Source organism: Corvus hawaiiensis, chromosome 1 (assembly GCF_020740725.1).
Source record: "Corvus hawaiiensis isolate bCorHaw1 chromosome 1, bCorHaw1.pri.cur, whole genome shotgun sequence".
Classification (NCBI taxonomy): domain Eukaryota; kingdom Metazoa; phylum Chordata; class Aves; order Passeriformes; family Corvidae; genus Corvus; species Corvus hawaiiensis.
Window position 1 is genome coordinate 4,475,224 of NC_063213.1, and position 27,431 is coordinate 4,502,654.

At 49.4% G+C, this 27,431-nt stretch overlaps 1 protein-coding gene across 4 annotated transcripts in view; it reads right to left on the minus strand.

Annotated features, from left to right (window-relative positions):
• LOC125331517 (mitogen-activated protein kinase kinase kinase 3-like) overlaps positions 1–26,556 on the minus strand; it is a 75,961-nt gene extending 49,405 nt beyond the window's left edge. For 3 of the 4 annotated variants that reach the window (XM_048315723.1, XM_048315963.1, XM_048315642.1), the window contains exons 1-2: positions 26,474–26,556; positions 5,443–5,522 (exon numbers count right to left, since the gene is read on the minus strand). In XM_048315723.1, coding sequence (XP_048171680.1) covers positions 5,443–5,454 — 12 coding nt within the window. In that variant the 5' untranslated portion in view covers positions 5,455–5,522; positions 26,474–26,556. Of the gene's footprint in view, positions 1–5,442; positions 5,524–26,473 lie in introns of those variants that run through there. The other variant, XM_048315796.1, reaches the window with a different exon arrangement.
• Positions 26,557–27,431: the final 875 nt, after the last annotated feature.

The following is a 27,431-nucleotide window of genomic DNA, read 5'->3' on the forward strand; positions in this document are numbered from 1 at the left end:
ACAGAGCATCTGTGGGTTTAGGGCACAGTTACACCATCCCACATACCCCTTTTCTTGGGGATAAAGATGAGTTCCTGCCTCCTATTCCCCCTCTACCCCTCAGCTGATCCACACAGCTACTGGAAAAATTGCACAGCCAAATTGGAGACTGTGTTTAGATCAAAACGAGCCCTTCCTTTTACATCCCCCTGCAAAAGGGTACAGAAAGCAGAGCTCAGGAATGGGCTTGGAGGGGAGGGCAAGAATCTGTTTTTAAAAAGCTAAACCAGTTATTTTTAAAATTATAAACGTATATCACACATATAACTAAATCAAATCACCAATGACAAGATGCAACCAGTCTCCAAACACTCATGCACACAAACAAGCACACACCTCCAAGGTAATATAGACATGCTAAAACTAATTAATTAATGAGGGCATTGAGAAAACAGCAAAAGAGACTAACCTGGCACATAAATCCATGTGTTATGGCAGAACTTATTCGAGAGCCAGGGTGAGATCATGAAGAACTTCAAGTGCCCTCTGAATTTCCTCATGAAAAACCAAAAGAAAAGGCAAAGCTACTGGGACTGCACCTCCATTTAGGAGAGGTGAGAGCGATGCCCTTAAAACCCTGAGTGATCAGTCCTGGCAAACACCAAAACCAGAGCATTTGGGATGGCAAGTTTTATCACATGTAAAAGTTTCAGTGGTTAGGCCACAAATCACACAAGAAATTTCTCCTGACGAGTTGTGAAGCACTGTGGCTCAATGCCCATGTTCCCTTGTCCTGAAGGCTTACCAGGGACTTTTGCAATGGAAAAGGACTCAGGATCCAAAAGGTGTTTGGTTTAGCTCAGCAGGGAGGGAAAGCAAGGTTACGTCTGTGGTTCACCACAAGCCTCCACTCCCGAAATAGCCAGCCCTGACAGCACCGCGCGCAGGAAAATTCCACGGGGCCGGAGCCACCAGCACAGCTTTCCCAGGCTCTGCACACCCTGCTCTCCTCCACAGCCCCATCCCTGGGCACACTTGTCACCACAAGTCCCCTGTACATCCCCATATGCTTGGAGAGTGGCAAAGCCCAGCTAAGAAGCCAATTTTCCCCCATCTGACATCCTGGCAGTCATTCTCCTTCCTCCTCTCAGCTCTTCACCTCCAGCAGCTCAAGAGCACAACCCATGGAGGTGCAGCCACCTCACAGACTTCACCCCTTCTTGGCTCATGGAACAAATGTCTGGGTTGAAATTGGGTGGCATTTGGTGGGGTGAAGATTTGCTGAAGAGGACAGAGTTGTGGGAAACAGCTGCTGCCCCTCACATCCAGCCAGTGACTGGGATGCTGGAGCAGGACACAGATCTTTGAGCCCAACCATAAACCTAACACTGCTCATGACAAACCCCTTGTTTCTCGTTTGCTTTTGCAGATTAAATTCAGTCTAGGAGAGCTGCAAGCAGGGGCTGGCTAGACCCTTATAAAGCAAAACGAACCACATTTAAGAAAATTTTGCACGCCTGCAGCTCTGCTACTCCTCACCACTTCAAAGGTACCAGGTTTCGCTCTCATCCCACAACAAACTTTCACAACTTTTTTACTAACCCTGCCCCTTGCTCCACAAACACTAATTTTCCTCTAACGGATTAACATAATTGAATTAAACTTGGGCCAATTATTCCAGCAGTTTCCCTGCTAAGCTTAAAATTTGCTCCTTCTGAAGAAGGGCTTATGTGCCTAAAAGGCAGCCTGGTTTTTTCCACCTCTATCATTTGGTCTAATAAAAGATATTACCTCTCCCCACAACCTGTACCTCTCTCTTGAGCACACTTGAAAGGAGAAAAATGTTTACCCAGCAAAGAAATGTAACTGGCAAGTTATTTCCCCTGACTGACTCCGTTACCTTTGAAGGTTATTTGAGGGATCATAAAGAACTCATTCTCCCTCCCAGCCCAGCGACTTTCAGTGCTCAAAGCCTCAGCCCAGAGCCCATGAACTCCTGGCCTGTTGCTGCAGCAACGGCTGCAACATCCCAGGTGTGGTGCAGGTCCAGTCCCACATTCCCCAGGTGTCCAAACCCTAAATTTGAGCCCTGGGTACAGCAGGTGCAGTGCCAGGAAAGGGAGAAGGAGACCATGAGCACCTTTTAACTCAGACACCTCTCAAAAATATTAAGACCTGAGCTAGAAAGCCTGATGTGTCTTATTATAATGTAAAGTGCTGCAACTTAAGATGAATTAAGTTTTCCTTAATAGTTCTCAGCATACAAAGAGAAAGTTAAGAGCAAGAAAGAAGTGAAGAGTGAAAGCATTGCCTACTGAGGAAGGAGGAAAACACGGCATGGGAGGGCTGAGACATCAGCGCCTGCATCCATGGGATAGGGTCTGTTCTGCCACCTCCAGCTCTAGCAGTTCTCTCTGCTTCAGCAGCCCCCCAAACAACAGTTGATTGAGCTAAATGGCCATGCCATGGCTGCTCAAACTAGCCTTCAGCAAGCTGCCGTGCCTTCTGCCAGCCCAGCCTGCAATCACACACACACTGTCAAGTCAATACTATGAACAACATCGTTCTCCCATCTCCCACACCTCAGATGACCTTTCTGCTGAAGCAAAAGTCACACTTGCTCCAGCAAAGCACTAAAGACCTAAACCTTTGAGTTGTACAGACATACACTGAGCAGAATACATCGGCCTTCCTGGAGTTTTTATCATCAGAAACACACATGCACGCACACAGCTTTTCATAACCACAATCAGGAATATTTAAATCATTTTTAAAACAGAAAAAATAAAAGTTAAGCAAACAAGCTGATGGTTTTTGTACCAACTTCTGCAGATTTTTTAATACTATTACTGCGCTGTCATGTTTAAACATGCCAATTTTTAATACTTATTGGCCATGGTTTTTCCACTGTGTTGCACTGGAGATAAGGACACCTTAAAAAGTGTCACAAGCACTTGTTTGATCAAATTACAAAGAGTCTTGGACCCTTGAGGAGAGGTTGCAGATGGAAATGGACTGTAAGCTGAATAGAAAACCCAGTGCCAAGGGCTTAGGCTGGTCCCAAGCTGGCCCACGTAGAGATACTGCAACAGCCCCGAGATACAACGGCTGCACAGGGCTGGTCCAAGCACTGCATGACACAGAGACGCCAGAAGTCCCCACTTCCCATCTTGTGGTCTCCATGCAAGGTCATGCAACTTCCCTAGAACATGTCTAGGAGTGAACAGTCCTGTGCTGAACTCTGAGACACTGAGCAGACTATAAATAAGATCCTGGAAAAAAAAAAGGTAGGGCTGGAACAGACTGTCAGAGATCACCTCATCCTACACATCTCCTCTGTGGTCTTTTCCAGAAGGCAATCAATGATGTAACTGCAAATCCCCTGCACTTCCCTTGAAAACGCTCCCTCACCCCAATGCATGGAGCAAACAAACACCTATGAAAGGAAGAGGGAGAGAAGTGAAACTAACAAACCCTCAAAATTTAGCCCGAATTTCTGTGCGTCAGCAAAGCTATTGCAGCGATTCTTTAACTGACAGGCACCGCTCAGAAACACTGATGGGGATACACAACACTTCACCCATCTCATCCTGACAGCTGAGCCACAGACCAGACTCAGGACCACAACGTGATCCCATCGGGGCACGCTCCCATCCTGGCAGATCTAACCCCACACAGGCGTGGATGCTGCTGGTGACGAGCCACAGCAACGACACCTTGGTGAGGGGACGTGCACAGCGCCTTCCACCCCCACACAAGTGCAAGCAGAACTCCAAACCTGCACAAGATTCCTATTGATTCAGCTCGCGTTCCCAAAAACACGGCCACAGTGCCTCTCTTTGCTACAAAATTCCCACAATGAATGCTGCCCTGGTGCACCCATATTATCTTTGCAGCTGGCAGGCTGAAGGCATCTTGAGCAGCTTCTATCAACCACTCTGTACAAGAAGCCACCAAACTGACAATCTCCTGAGAACTGGGCTGGAGCCAGTAACTCCTTCCCTGCTGGTGCTCAGGGCAAGTCTGAGCTTTCCTTCTTAAAAAAGCCCACACGCATTGACAAAGCAGTGGCTTTTGCTTTCAAAGTGAAAACTTTTCTAAAAAATTTTGGGGTTAGTCACCAGGGATTTTAAACTGAAATTTGTCACTCTTTATGTTGAAGAAGCAGATCTGGACTTTCTCTTCTCTTCCCTTCCTTTTTTTTTTTTTTTTTTTTTTAACCAAGCTTTAAGTTAGTTCTCTCCCCACAAAATCTGTCTTCTAGGTAACAGAGAAAGAGCAAAAAGAACAGACACATAAAGCCAGGATGGGGGAAACACCATTCTTCTCCCTTCTCCGTAGGGGAGAATAAACACTTAAAGTGTGGCAGAGGCCTCACACTTTTCATTTTTTAACTTCAAACCACTACCAAACTCTGAATCACGTTTCTACAAGGCTTTTACTGAGGGTAGGTAGTGACAGGACAAGGGGGAATGGCTTCACTCACAGAGAGAAGGTTTACATTAGATGTTAGGAAGAAATTCTGCCCTGTGAGGGTGGGGAGGCCCTGGCACAGGGTGCCCAGAGAAGCTGCCCCAGCTGTGGAAGTGTCCAAGGCCAGGTTGGACAGGGCTTGGAGCAACCTGGGATAGTGGAAGGTGTCCCTGCCCATGGCAGGGGGTGTAACAAGATGGTCTTTAAGGTCCCTTCCAGCCCAAACAGTTCTATGATTCTGTGATTTTCTGTGATTCTACACATCTGCAAGAACTATCCCTAAATTTACTGATCTTCCCACACATATCTCCTTTTTTTTTTTTTTTTTTTCTTTTTTAAAGCATCGTTTCAGCCATCCCTGAAAAGTTTCAGGTGAACTTGTGTAAATGCTGCAAATGTGCAAGTGAAGTGCTCAGCTTCAACCAGGACTCCTCCAAGATCTCCTTTCCTGGGTCACCAGGTCAGGAAGCCATTTAAGCACTTCCAAGTGGTCCCAATTTCTTACATAATGAATTTTCTTTCGGATAAAGTTCTTGTCTAGAGAGGTAAGATCAAAATCGTTATGTACCTCCAGAACTACAAATAATTCCCACTTCAATAAAGTTTCCCTCAGCACCACAGAGCATCTGACAAAAAACTATTCCAGCAGAAGAGGAAGAAGGTAGAAGTAATCCAGGCCACCAATTAGAAAAGCAATATATTCTAGCTCTGTTTGAAACAGAAAATTCCTTAGGAGAAAAGATACAGGGAATGGAAGATGCTCTGCAGAGAAATACAAGGCACACTTGGGAAGAGACTCCACCTAGAACATGACCCACCAGATCGTACTCAGAAAAAGGTGCCAAAATTGGAGAAATTGTCTTCACTAAACTGCTAAACATAAATTAGAAAGCAACGTAATATTCAGTCAGAGCATCTTAGCAATGTTCCCCAGTCTGTCACCACGCAGGCTGCAGAAAATTGACTGCTCATGGGGAATCCAGTTCTTACCCATCTTTCCATCTACATCAGGCCTCCATTCCACTGGTCCCAGACACTTGTGCCTTATCCTCCTCTCTCAAGCATCCACCCTGTAACAAACACATGCAGAGGTTACAGATTAATTTTGACATGACAACAGGCTCACTGTACAGGACCACTTTTCACAAGGCCTCTCCCCACCATCACCTGGGAAGGAGGAAAGAGGAAAGGAGGAAACCATTTAGGTAGGAATGGAGACCAGGAGTCTGCCCCCCTCTGCACACACCAAAGGTAACACACCACAAACCTGGTACGTTCATGGTTTCAAAATCTTGGAGTAAACAATTTGTACTTCCTTAAGAGCAGAAAATTGTAATGACATGATATTTTTAATGTGTTTTTACATGATTAATGTAACCCTAAAGCAATACCATCTTTAACACTTCACATTCCGCAGCATCCCTGTGGGATAACACTCACTTGGGGAACAGACTGACAGCAGGACATGGGAAAGCAGTCCTGAAGCAAAGCAGAAACCTAAATTTAGGCCTTCCAAACGGCAGTCAAGGTTCCCCAAGGCTGGACCAGATTTCCTCTGACTGCATGGGAACAAAGCTGAGTGCAGGCAGCTCTCAGGAGCAGCGACTGCCCTGTCCATCCCTTACGGGAGGCACGTCCCTAGGAGGCCTCCCAGAGTTTCTGCCTTTAATCTGCCCCAACACCAGCACAGAAGTGGGTTCAGTGACCTTCCATCCTGCATTCAGCCGAACTCCTGCACCCAGTCAGGTTTTTTGGGGTTTTTTGTCCACCAAGAAACTAAAGCAGACCCGAGCCTGCTGGAACCTGTCCTGCTCACTAATGAAAAACCTCATTTTAGACTGAATGAAGGCAAAACCCACCTAAAGATGGGCACCTTTTAAAGAACACTGTGATAGAAGACATCAAATTCCACTTTAGCTGCCTGATAAGCCCTCAGATTTTTTTGGTCATAAACCTGTGTGATAGCACAAGAAAAGGGAGAAACACCTCAAGAACTTGATCAGACTTGCACAGGGAGTAAGACATTCCTGTCCTGCAGTCACTGCAGGTTGCCCTGAAGTCAATGAGAGCCAGGTGCTCCAGGACACTGACATGGATCCTGGAGTGTTAAACATGATGCATTGGTCAGAAATGATAGGAAAAGGCACTTTGAAACCCCCCCTGCTTGGTCAAATCGATTCAAACACAGCAACAAATCTGAAGAGAATCAGGAATGCTCCCAAGCATGGATTAAAATGATTTTCTGCAGCTCTGGTGCCTCAGGGCTGGCGAGCAGAGGGATATTTATCCAACCTATTTTGAGAGAGATGAGCAGGAAGGGAAGGCGATAAGAGAGCAGCAGAGGCGGAGACGTCCATGTGCCCCCAAGAGCGTTGCTCCTTCTGCTGCTGCAGCCTCCTCCCAGGACAGCACCACTCAGTCTGAGAGCCCAGGGCTACCAGGGACTCTGCTCTGTCCATTTTCAAGACCAAGGAGGAGGCAAGGAAGCAAGCAAACAGCTTGAAAGGTTAAAAATCCTACCTTGAGAAGGAACTGGTCAGTCTATGCAGCACTGAATCAAGAGGGTGCAGAAAACCAGCAAGAAAGCAGGGTAAAAATTCCATCTGATTATAACAAGAGCAGGAAACAGCCCAGATCTTCGCTTTTGCTTTCAAAATTGATGTGAGACTTCCAGGAATTAAGCTGTGTGCATAGTTTACACCGAGGGCCACAGGCAGATAGCCTGGATTAACTGTAAATTCCTGGGATAGCCCAGGTTAACTCTCCTATCAGAGTAATAGATTTTTCTAATGGCTTTCTGGAGACCTTCCAGACCTTTCCAATCCATATCTAGTCACAATAACATGCACCTACAGGAACTGTGCAAACGAGCCCTGGAAAAAAACAGGTGACCTTTCCATCAGCAGAGCCCTCCCCTGTGCTGTTCTCCATCACCTCTGCCACAGCAAACCCCTGAGACCCCAGTGCCCAGCCCTCGTGAGCAAACCAGCCCCTGCACACAGGGCAGGAAACCTCCATGGATACACAAGAGAAAGAAAGGTTTTCTGTTTTAGCAGATCTCTTCAATCCTGAGGACAGCCAGCCTTCAAACGACTGCAAACACTGGCAATTTCCGTGGCTTCCCAAAAATACATACCAGCAGCTTCCTGTTACAGAAGGACAAATTCCTGTTTCTAGTACAAATTCTGCCCTATTATTATGTCCCTTAAAAAACAGGGAGGGGGAAAGGGGAAAAAATAAGAGAGCAAAAAAAGGGGAAAATCCTTTTCCTATAGATGCAGCTCCAAGCAGCTTCTCCTCCCACTAAGCTCCCTGATAAGAGCCTGCAAGTGTTGGCAGTTTTCGACACAAACCCAGTGAGCATCTGAAACTGGGCTCCCACTGGGCACTGCACCAGTCCCACAGCCAACAGAACTGTGTAAATCTACTCAAAATCTCCCTGCTAAGCAGTGAGAGAGCTCAGCAAGGTGTTGGCTCCCAGGGATGCTGGGGCAATGTACCCCAGGTTTGTGCTGCGCATGCAAGAGACTGTCTGCTCCAGTCTGCTCAGGGAAGTGCTGGAGGTTACTTAACCTGCAGGAAAGCCCAGTTCAGATGCTCTCATCTAGGGGAAAAGCAGTTTTGATTTGCCTGAGCTGAAATTTTCAGACAAAGTGGCTCAACTTCATTATGGCTCCACGAGTGCAGGGTATGAGTATCTACGTGAGAGATGTATGGAAAGTTAGTAATCCCCTTTGAAAGTTAATCCCAGTTTTTCCCTTTTCTTCCCATACTCCTGGCTGGAAAGGGATTAAGCAGGACTGAGCTCAAGGGAGACAACAGTTCAGCTATGACATGTCTGTGTATCCATGACTCCTGCCCCTGTGGATCTAAGTTACAGAAAGCAAACCAGGGGAGGAGAGGATGGAGAAGTGCGATTTTTCCCTGGATGTAAGGAAGACAAAACAAAGTGGCCAGGAGACTTACTGGGAGGAATTATGAAGGATGGGAAAGCAAGAAGAGTGCAGTCCAGCATTAAGAGCTGGAGTCACCTGCAATCTACTATTGATATACGGGATTTACAGTATCATGTACCCCAAAAAGGGTTGTTCTTACCCCACAGAGGCTCAACATCCACCATAAAACATGGACTTCAAGTCAGAATGTCTCACCACTACTGCAGCACAAGCAAGTGGCATCTCCCTCTGCAGTTTATCATCCCCAGGCTTCCAGGGAAAGCAGCACCTACTTATTCCTGCCTGAGCACCACTTAACACTTTGGTCCGAAGGTGTAGGGACACACCACTGTAAAAAAAAAAAAATAATAATAATAAGCCACAGTTGCCCCTGAAATAGGGCTTGGCTGGAAAGCTACTCAAACTAGCATTGCTAAAATTGGGACTTTCCTTGTTTTTTCAAGCAGCAGGGAACATGTTGGGCTCAGAGAGTTTAACAAGCAAGAGTCAAGCGGAAAAAATCTCTCCTTTTTAAGAGTTGACCACATTAACTTTCAGCAAGTTTCCGGGAGTCCTGCCAGAGCACTGGAGTTTTGTATACTACGGAACTGTTAAAAATATTATTGTAAATGTTATTTTCAAAAAGCTTCAGAGGCCAGCGCTGGGGTAGCGTTAAAAACAACAGCAAAGCAAATGAGATCGTTTTAATGGTGAGAACAGCAATGTATGTGTGCTGATAGCTCAGGCAGCCAGCAGGCTTGGCAACGAGGGATTCAAAGGCAAAGGGAGAGTGGTTGGAATATTACAGGTTTTCTCTGATCATCCCAACCTCATTCTTATAGTTTTCTCTAGACACTACAGAACGTTTGACCTGCTGTACTTAGAACTGCCCTGGAAACTGGATCCGTATTTTGAGATACACAAAAGAACAGCAAAATTTTGATGCCACTTAGACACACAAGACCCTGCCCTCAGGGCATTTTCCACCCAGGTTATCCAAAGGATGTACACCATGCAAGGGAAGTAAAAAAAAATGCCATTTAAGACTGTGCATCTATGTAGATCTGGCACTTAGGGACACAGTTTAGCATGGACTTGGCAGTTCTGGGTTAATGGTTGGACTCTGTGATGTTAAAAGTTCTTTTCCAGCCTAAGTGATTCTGTGGTTCCATGTTCATGAACACACAGCTGGGATGGACTTTCTGCAGACGTGTGTAACCAGGCCAGGTTTGCAGGTGTACCTCCCCAAGAGGGCTCAAGGGACAAAGTTCATGAGCCAAGACGAGGAGAAAAAAAGCTCTCCTGACCAGGTTTCTGAGCTGGAAGTGACAGGCACAGACCAGCACAGCTCATGGAAGGAGCCAGCCAGTGCCCTGGGAACTGCAGCCCATGAAACCCAACGAGCAATTCTGTATCAATACCCATCAGCTGAGGCTGCTTCTCCCCAGTTTTGGGTATGACACCCCAAAACTGCTTAAGAATCTTTCTCACGACACATCTTGCTGGGAGAAGAGATCTGTGTTTCAAAGCCATCACGCTCAGTGGAGGATTCCTTCAGTCACTGACCCAGCCAGGGCAGCTGTATTTGACAGCTGCTTCTGGAGAGAAATCTCCTGAGCCATCCTGTTTGTTCCAGCACAATGTGTACTGAGAATAAAAGGTTTAGAACCTGCCTGAGTCCTGCTGTTAACATCCATGACAGCCCTTTAAAGAAGCCATTGAGATCTCAAAACAAATCCTCTTCTCAGAAGAAATTACTTTTTATAAATGAAATGTTCCAGACAGGATGCTCCAGTAAGTTATCATAGAGTGGTTTGGGTAGGAAAGGATCTTAAAGATCTTCCAGTTCCAACCCCCTGCCATGGGCATGGACACCTTCCACTATTCCAAGCCCCATCCAGCCTGGCCTTGGACACTTCCAGGGATCCAGGGGCAGCCACAGCTTCTCTGGGCACCCTGTGCCAGGGACTCACCACCCTCACAGGGAAAAATTTCTTCCTAATATCCAATCTAAATGTCTCCTCCTTCAGTTTAAGGCCATTCCCCCTTTTCCTATCACTCCATGCCCAATTAAGAAGTCCCTCTCCAGCTCTCCTGCAGCCCCTTCAGGTACTGGTATTTTTCAAATTCAGTTCCTCTTCTTGCTTTGCAGTAATATTCCTTTTACCAAAGTCAGTGCAGTAATCAGTAATGTATACTGGCATATTAAATAGCTTTGATTTTCCATACAGATCTCAAACTTCTGGAACAACAAAACAAAGAAGCAAATCAAAAGGTTAGAAAGGACTCTTCTATCAGCAAAGGTCAGACAACACAGCCCTATGAGGTCAGAGTTAATCTATTTTACATATAACAGACAGGTCAAGCAAAACAAGTGTCCAGAGAACTCACTTGTTCCCCACTTGTTTTATTTCTGTCAGGGTCTGCACAGCACAGAACTATGTCTCTACTGAACTCACTTTTTTTACACAGGAACCACCTCCAGCAACTGGTGGAGATGAACCAATTTGCAGACACCCCAGTTACACCCCAAAGCCTAACTCAGTCCCACTGTGCCTAAATGTAGGCTTTCAAATCAGGTACTGAAGTGACCAAGTCTAAAGGATCCTCATCTCCTGCAACCATGAGCATTCAACTCCCCAGATGAAGCTGAGGCAGGATTATTTACACACACATCCTCACACTACCTGTGAGGATGAAGGTCTGCAGCTAGGGGAGAGCACTGTCCTGCAACATTCTCCCTTTCACAGGGCAAAATCCTGTCCTCAGATTGTTCTCTATGCACTTATGAATCAGAGGGAAATCCTGATGCCAGTTACACCTACAGAAACCCTCTGAATCCAATGAACAATTGCCCTCTAAGTGAACACAGCAAAGGGAAGGTATTTCTACACATAATATAAAAACCAATGCAGAAGAATGTTGTAATTTCTTCCTCCTGCAGGTTTTCATGGTCTTATTTTTGTCTTTCTCCTCATATGACTGAAGACTTTGTGGGAGGGAAATTAAAACAAAATCGTGTATCTGGAAAAGTGAAGTTCAGGCCTCTTTCTTCCATGTTTCGGGGAAAAACAGGAAGGAGAAGGAGCAGAAACCAAAAAGGAAGAATAGCTAGTAAAACCTTCAGGTGAAATAAGCCATGAGAAAAGTGTTCGTCTCAAAGAAAAATCTTTCCTGGGAAAAGCAAATGGAGAAAAGCATCTGGCATCAGAAATGAAGTGTGTCCATGAATGAAGCTTCACACCAAAGAGCTGCAAATCCAACACTGTGCCACGGAGAACCTGGCCTGAGAGCTGGAAGCTGCACCAGGGACTGGGATGCCCAGTTCTCCATGAGGATAATGGCAGGCAGAAACCAACCCTGTCTCTGTAGCTTCAACCTCCTAGAGTATCAAATGCATAACCAACTTTATGGCTGATCCAACATGCTCCAACAGGGATTTTAGCACTAAGCAACCAAGCTCTGGACTGGGAAGGGGGGAGATCCATCCCACATCCTTGGCATGACATCATGGCAGGATCAGGGCTTTGAAGCCACTGTACCATCTTCCACACTCACCCCACCTTGTCTCTGATCCACTTTTTCTCCCTTGCAACATCCCCCTGAGAGCACAGAGGGTAACACACCTGTATATTCCAGGAGCCATCCCACCAGCCTTTGTAATCCAGCATTTACCCTCAGCCTGCCACGATCGATAGTCCCTCACAGCCATCCCCCTGCACAGCTTCCTCTTTAACAAGCCACAGCCTCACCCCCGCAGCCTGGCTGGATTTTATTGATCCCAATGAGACTTTCTGATCGATTGCAAAGCCTACGGCTCACGACTAATTGACCACTCTCTGCTCTCTCAGCAGCCACCTGGTTGATTTGCTCCTTCTCTGTGGGCAAGAAGCACAACCTCCGCAGCACATGGGGAGACCAGGACCCCAAGAGCCACCACAAAATCTGACAGGTCCTTTCCTTGCTCATGCCACTTCTGCCATGCAACTCTGGACTGAGATTTCTCCAGTGGGAGAAAGCAGAGCTCAGTGAGTGCTTAGTGGCAAACAAAGATTAAAAGCCAGCTGTAGTTTTGGGCAGAAGGGCCGTGTTTCTGCATAGCCCCAGGACTGTGCTGTCTCCACGAGCTGTTGGCTCGTGCCTGCCATCAGTGGGGTGGTGATGGGGTTACGAAACAAACATGTGGGGCAGCTTGCACAGAGGCTTTGTTCTTCCTGTCCTCTGGACTTGCAGTATCACATGAACTCAAGTGCACTTGCCCCCATGGTAAGAAATGAGCCATCAACAGCCCAGGAACCAGACTGTGAGCACACAGCCACACACTCACAGAGCCTTACAGGTCTGCAGAGCACACACATTGCCCTAAGCTCAGAGCACTCAGGGCTTCCCAGGCCTGCTCTGCCTCTCCTAACAGCCCTTCCCCACACAATTTTCACAGAGCTGTGGTTCTGCAGAGCCTGAGCACAGCCTGTTGCTTGCTGCAGTGCACACAGGGCAGCTTCTTCTTGAGAAGAGCTGCCCAGGCTGTGCCATCACCCAAGAGTGACCTGCCACCCCAGCAGAAGGTGGCAGCTTGCTGCTGCTGCACTGACCACCCATCCCCAAGCCCAGTGAAGATGATGACACTGAGGAAAAGGCATATCTTGCCTCTAAACCCAGCTCAGGGCATTGCAGAACTTGAGATTGAGAGCATGACCGCTCACCAAGGCCAAGAGCAGTCTGCAGGAGAGACAGTGGGATGAGTAATTTCCTCTCTTATGATGTCCAGCCTGGTGCAGTGCAATGGAAAGTCACTGTGGGCATTTTGTCCAGCTCAGAGAAAGTCTGATCTGGACACTTCCAGAAAACAGAAGCCCATCACCCTTGAGAGACCATGAACCAGCCTTGCACCATCAAGGCAGCTGTACAACACCTCTGAACTGGCAGACCAGCTGCTCAGCTGCTCCGAAATCAGGTCACTTATTAGGCACAGTGGGGAAGCAGTCAACTACTTTTAGAAGAAAGCTCTGGAGAAATACAGATCAGCTCAGTATTGATTCCCATGGCTCCATTACAGACAGACAGAATTAATTTCCAGGATGGAAAGAAACATATGCCTGCATATCAAAACAAAATACAGAAGCCTTTCCAGTCCTCCGGCTGCATTTCAATGGAAACCAGAAGGCTGTCATGACAGAAAGATTTCAGTTTTCTAATTAATCCTCCCTGCTGAGAGTTTAATGCCGCTAATTGATGAGGAGAGGTGGTATCCAGACAGTGCTTGCAATTCCTTTTTACATCTTTAGGCCAAGTTCTCTCTGAATTAAATAATAGTAAAGCAGATTTGCTCCTTGCATGCACTGTGCCCTGCTCCAGCTCCCTCCTCCCTAGAAGATGTCTGGTGGAGGGAAGGGAGGCGAAGCCCATGTCAGAGCTCTTTACAAGTGTTGGAAGTTTTCCTGGAAAACGTCATATGTGATACTGTCACTTCCACAGAACAAGCCAAGAGAAAGACCAGTGGTGCCAGGGACACTGCCTGTACCATGGAACACCCTCCATGGATCTGGGAGAGAGCTTCTCCTCATGCAACAGAGCAATCACTCAGCCAAGAGACGTCCCGTAACACTTCCAAAAACCACACAAAATGTACCGCAGTGACAGGAAATGGATCATCAGACCCTGCAGAACAGCCCCAGGGGCCCAACCAAGTGCCACCGCCAGCAAAAAGATGTCACCAAAGAGGCACAGAGCAGGGTTGGCTGCTCACCTGCACCACAGGATGGTTCTCACAGTGGTATTGATTTCAATATTGATCTCACAGTGGTGCTGACCAGGAGACACTTCTGGAGCCAGTGAAGTGATCCTAAGTGCAAAAGCCAACGCAGCCTCAGTTGGAGAAGGCAGTTCAGCACAAGCCTGGATAGGAAATTTCTGCTCCCATTCCCCACATGCTGTAGTTCTTCCCTGATCTAGTTAAGGACAGAATTTGTTCTTTTACACTCAACACTTGGCGATTCCAACTCGAGCGCTCTGAGCTGCAATCGGGGAATGCGAAATAAAAACCAATCCATGTGCACGAGGCCGTGCTGTGGTTACTAAGCAGCAATAAACCAAGCAATGCTGATGGTTCCCCAAGCTCTGGCCTGACGCTCCAGCACTGCTTTGTTTGTCATGGCAATAGCATTTCCACCTGCACCTCTCTGACATCTCCGCTGGGAGCCTTCGCACACCACTGTCGTAGATCATGGCCAGCAGAGCCCAGGCCAGCTGTGCAGAGGTCCAGCTGGCAGACCTTTCCTTTCCAAAAGGCTTCTATTTTTTCCCCCCACCTATTATTATTAGTTTTCAAGCCACCTACTCCATCATAAATATAAAGTAAAATTAGCTTATTCCTAGAATGCTAAAAAAAGACAGCCTCATGCCTGCACAAACTGACAGCAAGTTAAGGGGAAGGCTCCAAACACGCCAAGAATGTCGAGTCCAGAGCTTTTGGCCCTTTTACTACAAAATCCTGTTGCTGCAAGCAACTTGTGCACGTGCAGGTCGAGTCACGTGTGTGCAGAGTCCCTCACCTCCACAGTGCCCTGAGCAAACCACTCCTGTCTGCCCAGCAGCCTATTAATAAATATATACACCAGGGAGAAGAGCTGCTTGCCAGCAGGGAGGTGGATGAGATGATCTAATAGGACCTTTTCCATCTCTTAACTTTTCTGCTTAGTCACAGGATAAATATCTCCCACGTTGTAGAGAAAAACGCGGGCTTTGCTTGCCTGCTTGTGGTGGGAGAGTGTTGCCCTCTGAAGACGTTTTGTTTTCCAGATGTTCACGGAATCACAGAATGGTTGGAGTGGGAAGAGAGCTCTGGAGACCTCCCAGTCCAACCCCCCCCTGCTAAAGGAGGCTCACCTAGAGCAGGTTGCACAGGATCACGTCCAGGCAGGCTTTGAATACCTCCAGAGACAGCAAACAGGGCTTTCCCAAGGAGCATTAAGCAACAGACGACTTTCATTAGCCTGGTTTTCGGCCTCAGTGGGCTCTGAGGCACCCAAGCAAGTCCCCTAATTCCTGTCCCACAGCCACAAGCAGCACAGGAACCTCATTTTTCTACTATCAGAGTGCTTGTGCCTCTCTGAGCACTCAAACCTGCTCCTGTCCAAGGTAGAAAGGCACTTCATTTACTTTTGCAGAAGGCAGGTTGGCCAGAGAATAGACAGCAAACATCCAGGTCAAGCCTCCTGTGATACACTATCAGAAAAAAGCTCAAAAAACCCCAACTACCAACCACCCCAGAAAGGGAAATGCAAGGAACCAAAGGGTTTGGGGAGAAGAGGCTCCAATGCAGCTTAGGTGTTCAGGTTTACATGGCAATTTGCATTGGCGTTGATTCTTGCCACAACAGCAGCAAGGCTCTTTCCTGGTTTTAAAATGCCTAAAGAGTGCGAGGCTTCCACAAGAGACCATCCTCACACATAACCCAAAGAGAATCTGAGAGCCTCAAGACCACAGATCTGCAAATTTCACCAAGCAAGGAGAAGAATATTTCGCCATATAAATCATAAAAAAGATCCCACACCATAAAAAAAAAACACCAAAAGCCACACAATCTAAGTATCTCTTGCAACAAGATGGACACCAAGGGATGGGGCAGCATCTCTGGAAAGGGAGCTGGGAGTAGAAGGTTTTACTTCATTTTCTATTTCAACTGCTGGACAATAGGATAACCCTGAGCATTACAAATTCTCACAGGATTCTGTGTTTTTCATAAGAACCTGATTCTGGGAGTCACATGATTGCATCAGAATCCACACTTCCCTTTTTTTTTTTTTTTTGTTAAAAAGAAGTATTTGCAGATGTCAAAAGTTGAAGAGCACAATTCACGTCTGAAACGCTCAAACAAGAAGGAATAGAAACATCTACTTTAAATGAAATAAATCTCCATTTTTTGGAGGAAAGGATGTGATCCAGGATTCCTTTTACCCAGTAGTATACACTGGAAACCTTAGACTGGACAGGGAATGACTTAATTTCAGGGAGATGTGAGCTCCTTCAACATCTCCATCTGTAAGTTACAGATGGAAAAATACAGCTTTCACAGCAACACCTGCCTAGAAACTAAGCAGCCCCTTTGGGGTACCCTGATGCTGGCTTTCCTAGTCAAAAGAACATTATACATTGGGGGATGATATCAAGGCACAGCAGTTTACAAAAAAATAAAATAATAATACAGCAGAACATCTTTCCAAATTGTGCTTCCACTTCTTTTATCCAGCATGGAGCAGGGTAAAGCCATGGAATTCAGCTATGCCAGCTCATCTGCTGGCATCCTCTGCTCACCAAAACTACCAGATTTACAGCTGCTGGTGGATCTTGTCCAGCAGAAATTTACCTTTTGGTAAAAATTAGTCTATAAATAAGGACTTAACCTTCTGAAAAAGCCTGTGTTGGATCTCACAGAGCTCATCCCATGCTGTTGCTGAGCCTGGGGCAGTGCCACCACAGCACTACAGGCACCCGGGCTGCAGCTGCCCACCACTTCAGAGAAATAAACTCTGGCCACATGTTCAAATGCTAAAAGCACCACAAAGAGCAGACCACCTCAGGTCACATTAATCTCCTATTTTCACATAGAACAAATCTATTAAGACCTAGAAGACCCGGATCTGTGGCATGCTAGGCTATGCACTGAATACATTATATCCATGGAAAAAGAGGGTGAAGACTACACATCTGGTTAAATTGGTGGCCTTTACCCGTTCTATCCAAACGAAATAGCAAAGATGCAGAGAAATTCAGATGAGGAGGAGAACACGAAGGGCCTGAGCAGTTGGGGGGCACACAGCAGCTCCTGGCACAGGGTGCTTGTGCAGGCAGCAGCCCCGAGCCAAGCCCTGGGGGTAGCATCCATCACCCTCACTGGAGTCCAACAGTGCCATTCCTCGAGCTCCAAGGGTTTGCTTTTCATCAGCTTCTCACAGAGACAGCAGCAAGCCAGCCCCTCCTGCTCGCAGGGCACGCACGGGGCAGAGAAAGGAAACCTCGCGCTGGCAAAGCCTCTGGGTTTCTGCATTATCTCATCTCCGAGATTACAAGGAAGTGAGCACAAACCTGTTCAGTCACATTGTTCCCGCTCACCCCTGGCCGAGGGCCGGGCCATTGAGCTGCTGTGCTCCTGCTGTTCCCAGCACAGATCTGCGGCTCCTCTGCAGCCCTCGGGCAGCTCCAGCCCCATCCCTCAGCATACCAGGACACGCTTCTGCCTGCCCTGGCTGCAGAATTAACCCCAGCCAAGCACCAGCACAGATCACGCACAGCATGAGAGGCTGGTTCACAGCTATCAAATCCCTGAACTCAGCCACCGTGACTGCACAGTGTGGAACACACCAAACCCTCGCTCCTCCCAGCCCTGAAAAGGATGGGCACACGGAACCCACCACGCCACAAATCTTCCTACGCAAACAATTACCTTCTGCCTACCCAGGATTTCCCCTCCCTTTGCTCTGTCTGCTCTCAGGTGCCTACAAAGGGTGGCTGGACTTGGGAAAGATATCACAGAGGCGGCTGCAACCTGGGTGCAGAGGTGTCAGAACAGCTGGGGACCTCCTGTCCTCTGAAGCTGTCACAGAGCTCTGACTCTCCTCTGGTTAATGCTAATCTTGCTGCACTTGGTGCTCAAGGATGTCAGTGCTGCTGCCTTTGGACTGCACAGAAAAAAAACAGAAAGTGAATCCAGGGTCTACAAATAAATAAATATTTTAAAAGTAATAATCAGATTAACCAAACACTAAAACACCTCTTGCTAATACTCTGCTCTGCTGCATCACTGTAGAATCAAAGTCCCCTATTTGAGCAAACATGACCAACAACAAAAAAAAAGATGAAATTACGGTTTTGTTTGCAGAATTTCCGCTGTACCTCCTTCTCCTTCCCCAGAAGGATTTGCTCGAAAAGAAAATGCCACTCATAATGTTTCTATCCTTGCTTATTTAAGAGGAGAAACACAGCATATGGCTCTGTAATACTATTAGCATCTTTCCCCTTTTTACACCAAACCACAACTAAATGAGACATGCTACAAAAACCAAACAGCCATGGAAGTTACAGGTCCTTTTTTATCATCCCCTTTTTAAACGAAGTAAGTACTTTCTGAGTGGAGCTCTAAAAACCAGATCACACATACAAAGAAACGAGTTTGGAAATCCCCCTCCCTCCACTCCCACTGCTATTTGCTAAGGAAACCAGATGCCCAAAGCCAGCCAAAAAATGATCTCAGCCATTCTTAAGAGAGCCTACAGTGCATTTTCATGAGTCATGGAAAGCAACAACTCGTTGCTTTGGTAATGCTAGGTAAGCAACTGGTCATCCAGCCCCGACCAGACTTTCAGCAGTAAGTCAAAGAGCAGCCTGTGTCTTGACAGATTACATCAGAGACAGCCCCAAAATAGAGCCTTGCAGCAAGGTACCTTGTGGGAGGTTTTAGGGGAGATGCCACAAATTGTGTCCCATGAAAGCATTTAGCAAAGCCTTCAGCAGCCAGGATCCCCCGTGGTCCTGATCCAGGGGTGTTATCAGTGCTTCACACTCGGAGCAGGCAGAGAAGGAAGAGGGAAGTGGCAGATGGACGCAGGGATTAGCAAGAATCCTCCTTGGGTTGGAGACACTCCTGCAGAGGCACCACTCCTGAACATGGCCATGGTGGTGGTGATGTCCTGTGATGCAGCCTAGAGCCCTTCAACCATACCTGTCCAAGGTTTTGGAAATCCAGCCCAAGACAGGTCAGGGAGGTGGTAGGATCCCCACGCAGCAAGGGGAGATCCTGTCCAACACATCCCATGTTCTTCCATAAATGTTTCCCACTTTCATCACCTCCCGGTGACTCCCACACCACCAACCACACAGCCACTGCTGCCTGGGAAGCTCCCACAGGAGTGGGACACCAAACTGCACCTCTCTGGCAACACCTGGCATGAAAGGCAAATCAGCTTCCCAAGTGATGATGAAGCAGGTATGGGAAGCCTTGCTCCATCTCATCCAAGCTCAGTGTACCACACCACCCCCCTGGGACAGCCCCACCACGTTCCTGAAAGGGAAGTTCTCCAGCACAGGATTTCCTGGACATAGACCAAGACTAGAACTAGCTCGTTCCCATCCAGAGATGAAGACACATACCACCTTCAGCACCTTTTGTGCTGGGTCCAAAAGCCAATTGTGAAAACACATTCTCTGCCCTTACAGCCAACCAGGCTCACACCAGATGTTTTTCACACCTGTGATGCTGGAGGTGAAGTTGCTGAAATTTTGGAATGATTAAACAAACACTGTCTCTCTTTTTCTTGTGTCACCAGCCAGGTACATTGTGCACGTTTTTAACATCACAGCGTCTCGGGGAGAGCACTGTGGAGAGCCTCAGTAAGCACCCCCAATCCAAACAAAAATAGGCAAGAATGGGCATGGTTCCTCAAAGCCTTCATTTCAGCCAAGCAAGGTGAAGCCAAGCCAGTCTTCAGATGAAGTCCATAATCAGGGCATGCAGGAAACAACACAGCTGCCCTTTCATCGGAGCCACCTGTGACTCCAGTCAGCACCCAGGAGCACTTCCTATTCCCTGGGTAGCACAGCCAAAAGCCACCAGGCTGCAGCAGATGTCAGCAGGGCTTCCCTTGGCTGCCACTGTCAGGAGAGGAGCAGCTCCTGAGGGCTAACAGGAGCCAAGTGCAGAGTTCTCCAGTGCAAAGCCAATAAATTAACCTGACAGGGCTTGTGCCATCCTGACTCTACCAAGGCACTGCAGCCACAGCCACCATTCAGAAGGAACACGCGGAGAGAGCACCAAAACTATGCCTTTCCCAAACACTTTCCCTCTGGCACAGCACAGCTCTGGAGCAGCTCAAATGCATCCTGCAGCAAAATCCAGAGCTGGACCTTGACCCTTTCAGTAAAAGCAATGATGCAATAAGCTAAGCACAGCTCAACACAGTCTGTTTATCTCTATTACTTGCTACCAGCACCATCCAAAGAGAAATAACTGGAATATCTTGCATATTTCTCTAATGACTCTTGCTATTCTGTTAGCACCAGCACTGAGGGACTAAGATCCAGGAGCAGCAAACCAGTGCATTCCACTGGCTTATTAACCACTGGGTGCTGAGGTTTCCCAAAAGCCACTCTCCAAGGGAGAATCAGCAGAAGGATTGCAGTAGAGGGACCAGTGCTGTAGTTTTGAGCTGAAAGGCAAACAGAAGGCATCGAGGCTTCAGTGTGAACAATTTCCATCAGCAAGGAAAGCTTTCCAGGAGCTTGGCACAGCCTGGGATCTTAACTGAAGGATGCTTGAGCAGCTCAGCAAAACAAGCCCTGCTCCACAGCCCCACACTACAACAGCGCACAGATCAGTCTCAACAGAAGGAAGCCCAAATCTCTGATCTCTGATTTCCAGGTACTGGTTATTCATCACTTACACACTCCCAAACCGCTCTGCCTCACAGACCCAGTCCACACATCTCCCTCCAGCCACATACTCCCACAGCATAGTGACTTCAGGGTTATCACCCCTCTGTAGATAACACTATCATCAGCCCCCATCAGCATCACCCAGATATAGATAACAGTGTTATCAGCTGCCCTCTGCAATGACCCTGCAAGAGAGGGACAGTTCCCCCCCAGGGCACTCCCCAGGTAGTGACAGAGAGGAAGAGGAGAAAGGCTGAAAGGAAATGGGTATTTAAAAGAGGGTTTCTCTGCATGCACTCTCACCTGTTCTGCCGTTCACCTTCACCACCTGTGGTAACAGACCTCACCCTCACACCTTCTCCCCAGGCTATTTAACCCAAACAACCCTTCCTTATCAAACCACTGCCCCATGCAGAGGATGCCCCAACCCTTAAATCTCTATCTGGGCAAGATATCCCTGTTATCAAGAGCTGGTGAGAGCCAGACGTGCCCATCACCCTCTATACACCACCCTTCTGCAGGATCCTCATGGCTTGGGATAGAGCATCCCAGTTGCTGCCTTGCAGAGCAAAAGCTGCAGACAGGCCACTGTGAAGAGATTACAGGTCTGCTAAACTCTTCTGGGCTCTTATTTACCATGGATGGCGCTGCACTATTTCCCAACTACACTGTGATGATCTGATTTTCGCTCAGTACAAAAACCCCAAAACCAAGCAGTTGCAGCACAAAAGTACTAAGCAATCTGAGTAATCCACCATCCTCATCACAAGGGACTTCCATGCACACCCACAGAATGGAATAGCTCAATTGAAAGGGATCTACAGTGATCATCTAGTCCAGCTGCCTGACCACTTGAGGACTGAAGGACAAGGACAACCTCAGCAAGGACAGACCTCAACGGATGTGCCAAAGCAGCAGCATCTTCCTCTGACCCTCTGCGCCGGTTCCACACGGGGTTCACTCTCACACACACATTTGTGCTAAGGACAGTCATGTGCAAAGTTTTCAATATTCCCCTGGGGATTTGGGAGCACCTTAAAGCCACTGTGCACAACACACTTGCACATGGACAAGACAAACTCAACCACACCAAGAGAGCCCAAACAGCACAGGAGCACTCAAAGCATTGCAGGGGCCACACCGCACCCTTCAGCACTGATGGATTTAAGACGTTCCTACCTCCATCACAAAGACTTCTTATCTCACAAATTACTTTCTCAAAGCAACTGTGCAAAGTCTTTTTCTCCCTCTGAATCACCCAGCTATCAATCAGATGACTTTCTGTCACTTTAGCACGAAAGTTCCTGGCCACAGTAGTACTGCAGAGCGCCTCTAATCCACCCACCTAGGGATATTTTTTTCAAGGAATTTCATGTTTAATCACTACCTGAACACTTGACCCATCCTCCCACCCCCCCAGGACCTGGCCTGAACACATGCTGTTTACACAGCAGCCCACACAGGAGCTTGGCCAGCTCCTTCCAGGATCTGGCCCGAGCCACCGGGCACGGCACGCTCTGCCAGCCGGACTTTGTTCCAGGCAGCTTCTGAGCCAAACCCTGGCTCAGCTCCACCCTGGTTCATTGCTGTTACAGCTCGTTCTCCCTGGGCTGCACCAAATCATTTCCCAGAGTGGAGAGAATAAAATCAGAGGAGCTCTCACAGAAGTGACAATTAGTTCTGCATAAAATGGTGGCCAGCCTGGGGTTTAACGCAGGAGAGCAGAACCAACCACAGATTCTCATCAAATTCTGAGCCACTTGGTCTCCACTGACATTTATATTAGGATCTTCCAGCATAGAAAAAAGCTGCTTGGGGAATGCATTTGGGAGTTGAACCCCCTCTTTTTGAGGGCACAGGTACATCTTTCACCTTTGACCTCTAACAGCCTCAGAAATACAGGTCAGACCCTCTGGGTCCCTTCACAGACATTCCAAGTGCCCTGGGAACAGAAGCTGGCACCTGAGACCAGACACAGCGATGACGCGCAACGGTGTGTCCCTACCCCTGGTCACAGAGACAGGGCTGTAGAGCTGCAAGGGTCCCCATCACGGGCCAGGCCGATGCTGCTTCTTCCACCATCCTGGTCTCAGCCTGGCCCCAAGCCCTGTGGTTCCAGGGGAAGCTCCTGGAGCAACATCCCCAGTGCCAAAACAAAGCCAGGTACCCCCCGCCTGCAGCCCCACTACAGCATTCTTCCCGTGCTCCTCACGCCCACACAACAGGTCTGCTGCAGGGAGCAGCTCCCCAGGGGCTTTGAGGAGCAAGGCATTGATTTTTAAAGGAGGTCTTAGCTTTTAATTTCTTGTGTTATTAAAGGTGAACTGAGACAGACTGACTGGATCACAGATTCGTTAAGGCTGGAAAAGACCTCTGACATCCTTGAGTCCAATCATTAACCCAGCACTGCCAAGCCCACCACTAAACCGTGTCCCCAAGTGCCACATCCACACGGCTTCTGAACACTTCCAGGGATGGTGATTCCACCACTTCCCTGGGCAGCCTGTTCCAATGGCTGACCACCCTTTCGATTTGGGCACCAGCAGCATTTTAGTGACTGATGGGAAGATTACTTGGCTAGACCAGATCAGAACTTCAGGGACAGACAGAAAACAAACAAAAATGCCCACATAGCCACACTCCTGCGTGCTCACCCACACCTTCACAGACAGAAAGCCCCTCATCTTGCCTGTCTGATGCTCACCACAGCACTGACCACATCAGATGAAGGTTCATGCCATGCAGGATATGGGGCAAGCCTGTGGAGACAGCGTGGTTCAGGCACAACTGAGATGATATTCACCACCTCTACATCTCACACTGCACTCTGCAAAGGCAGAAAAGGTGCCAGAAAGAAATGCTGAACTGCCCTGGCCTGTGGGGAAGGGGAACTGCTCCTTGGAGGGAGTCATCAAAACACCTGGTCACCCATTTCCCCTTGAGGAGCTTAAATAGGTAAATAAATAAAGTCTGGAGACTGAATCTTCCAGGTTCAGTATCAGTGGGCCATTTACAGCTTTTCTAAAAAGTGTCTGAGGAAACAATAAAAAATAAAAAAGTTTAAATCCATATTCCACTTCTCATGGCTCCACACTGCGTTTTCCATCTCCCCAGCGCACAGCTGACATTCTGCACATTTCTGTGCACACTGTGCTTGGCCTGTGCTCTCTGCAAAGAGGGGAGTGGAAGGGACAGAGCCCAGCAGCCTCCTGCTACCGTCAGGCATCAGCGAGCACCACCCCTGTCTCCCACAGCTCCTCACTGCGGAAGCCAGATTGGAAAGGGCTTGGCCACCTCCCTTGAAAGGCTGGCACATGGGATGCACGTTCCTGTCCTGTGCTGCATCTCAGGATCTAAAGAGTCCAGAGGTTTGTAGAGAGATGAAATGTGCTTCCTTAGGCCAGATGAACTGCACAGGTTAAGCTGTAGTTGAACCTGTCTTTTTTGCTTCCCCTTTTCTTTCAGTTGAATCCCTCAGTCTGGAGAGCCAAGGCAGACTCTGAGCAATCACTCCCTCTTTTCTTCTACGTGTAGACAGGCTTGTGCACTCCAAAGCCAGCCTGCCTTCCCCAAGCAGTCTAATAAAAGATATCCCTTCTAACAGCAAACCCTGAGTCACTTCCCTCTAGCCTCGACCAGCAGGTCTCCAACAGCAGGGCCAGATCCACCAGAACAGAAGATCCTGCCAGCTCTCGCACTCGTTCCCACGTCCATCTGGGGAGAGCAGGGCTGGAAGCACATCACTTTCCATGCTGCAGCACTCCATCCCACGGCTCTGCCAGGGAGCCAGACACACCGTGTGAGCCTCGCCGGCGTCTTCCCAATGGGAAAATTCACAAAGCATCAAGTCCAAGCTGCAGGCTAAAATCACGAAGCATCAGCAAGCAATGGGAACGTTCCGGACGGGATGGAGCCGCTCCTCTGGCCGCCACAGTTGCTGGCTCTTCACGTCGGAGTCGCTTCGTCTGGGTGAAAACCCAGACCACATCTCTCTGCATGAGCACACTTCCCTCACAGGCTCTGACAGCCTCCAAAAAAATAAATGCATTGCCCATCAGCACACATTGACAGGGCAGAGCTGTGCGTTTCTGGTGGAGGTTAAGGACCCATGGAAAAAGTTGTGGCACCAAAACCCGTTCACACGAGGAAGGTATAAAAAGGTTCTTTACATCCACATCCCACCAGGCTGGCAGCCCATGCAGCCTTACGTCCTGCCTCAACAGAGGAGCTTTTACAAGCTGCAAAACCTTCTCAGGGCAAAGGCTGTGCCCAGCCGTGGAGGTCTGTTGTGATCTGCAGGAGCCCTGGGAATCCTTGAACCCCTGTTTATAACTAATGTCGAATTAGGGGTTCTGGAAATTGGACAATCTGACACAGGTATCAAGACAGAGGTAGTCACAGCAAACCCCCAAATGCAATTGATCTATCTCATGCACACCTGAGGAACTGCTTTCCAAGAGCTGCGCTGCATGCACAAATCCTGCATACATCAAACTGCATGCACCGGGCTGGAAATAAATTTGTATGGTGGCATAGAAATTCCCCCAAAACCACTTTCTCACCAAAGAAGTGAAAGAGCTTGACCCTGGAAATCCCTGGGATCACTTAAAGCCTGCACAAATCCCAAGCCTCCAAAGCCCAAGTGAGCCCCGTGTTTTTGGTTCACGCACCAGCAACACTTGCAAGACCCTTCCCTGAACCAGGAGCAGGTCCACTCCCAAAAACCACTGGATTACAAGACAGGAATTGAAGAGGAGGTTAAAAGCAGCAGCCGAGGGACAAGCCTCTCTCCCAGCTGTATCAGGGCCAGCATGAGCTGGACTTGGCCACCGTGCACGACCTGCCCAGCTGGTCCACGGCTCCCACCTCTGCTCCGCTCCTCCCCGCACAGCCGTGGAGGGCAGAGGTTTGGTGCCGGCAGCGCAAATCCTTCCTGAGCATCATCCCGACTCATGGCACAGCCCCACGGCAGCCGCTCGCTCCGTCCAGGTGGAAGTCCAGCTTCCCCAGCTCCGCCGGCCACTCGCACCACGCAGGTACGAGCTTCGGGGCCATGCCCGCCGCGGAGCCTTCCTCCCCGCGCTCATCCCATCCTCACCGCTCCGGACAGACGGTGCAGGGGGAGCTCTGCAGGAGAGCGAGGGATGGCCAAGTAGCCCCGCACCTCCCTTTCCAGGGAACCAGGACCCAAGTGACCACATCCAGAAGCCGCTGGCTCCAGACTTTATTGCATCCCAAAACGGGTATTGGAGTCTAATCCTGGCGCTCGCTGTCAGCAGCTGCAGCGGGGACAGGGACCCAGGCGACAACCTGGGGAAAACAGCGACCCGAGAGCACCAGCACAAGGCGGGGGTGTGCGGGGAGCCCCGGGGAAGGTCAGTCCCTCAGTCCGCTCCGCACCCACGGACACGACAACCCGCGCCGTCCTCCTGGGGAGCCGCTCCAGCCCCCGCTCGCCCCCCACGACTCCCCAAACACAGCCGGAGGGCCAAGCTCCCACTTGCAAGACCAGAAAGGAAGGGAAAAAAAGCTACGGAAGCCAGACCAGGCTGCAAAACTCTCGGTCACCACTGCAGACAGTAAAATAATTAGAAGAACGAAACTATTCACGGAGGCAAGGACCCAGCGCGCGCGGAAAGGGGGGGTGAGGACGGACTTACCGGGGTCACCCGCGGAGGGGCATGCGCGGCCACCCGGGGCTGGTGTCACCACCTCGGTCCCAGCGGCTGGCGCGGCTCCGAGCAGCTCAGCTCCGCTCGGCACCGCTCGGCTGCAGCTCGGCTGGGGCGGCGCACAAAAGCGGGAGGAAGCGGTGACGCGCGGAGCCGCCGCGGCCAATGGGACGGGGATGGGGACGGGGGCGGACCGGCTCCGGCTGCGACCGACCCAGCGGAGCGACCGCGGGGCCGGACCGTGCCCCGCCTCTGGGGGGCGACACCGGGGCAGCTCCGAGCCCCGGGGCGGCTCCGAAACCCTGGGGCAGCTCCGAGCCCCGGGGCGGCTCCGAAACCCTGGGGCAGTTCCGAGCCCCGGGGCAGTTCCGAGCCCCGGGGCAGCTCCGAAGCCCGGGATGGCTCCGACCTCTCGGACAGCTCTGGACCTCGGGGTGGTTCCGATCCCCGGGCAAGATCCGTCCCCCGGGCGGATTCGCATCCCGGATGATGCCCCGTCCCGCAGCCCTGCTCGGTCCCGGTGGGGCTTCCCTGGCCCTGCAGGTCGGATCAGCTCCGGTGAGACTCCGACCCGCGGGGCAGCCGTGGGGCAGTTCCGACGCTCGGGGCAGCTCCGATCCCTGGGGCGGTTCCGATCCCCGGTCGGCTCCGACACTCGGGGCAGCTCCGACCCCCGGGCGGACTCGCACCCCGGATGATGCCCCATCCCTCAGCCCCGCTCGGTCCAGGTGCAGCTTCCCGTGCTCCTGCAGGTCATATCAGCCCCGGCCTGACACCGTGGGGTCCCCCCGGCTGTGCCTTCAAGAAGGATGGAATGTGACCTCTGCGCTTCAGCCTGAACATCTCCTACCTTCTGGAAGAGGGGGCTAGAAGTGAGCTGTCCTACCTAAGGCTGTCACAAAAAAAACAGGAGTTGATGAGATACAGGGCTGAAACTCCCTTATTC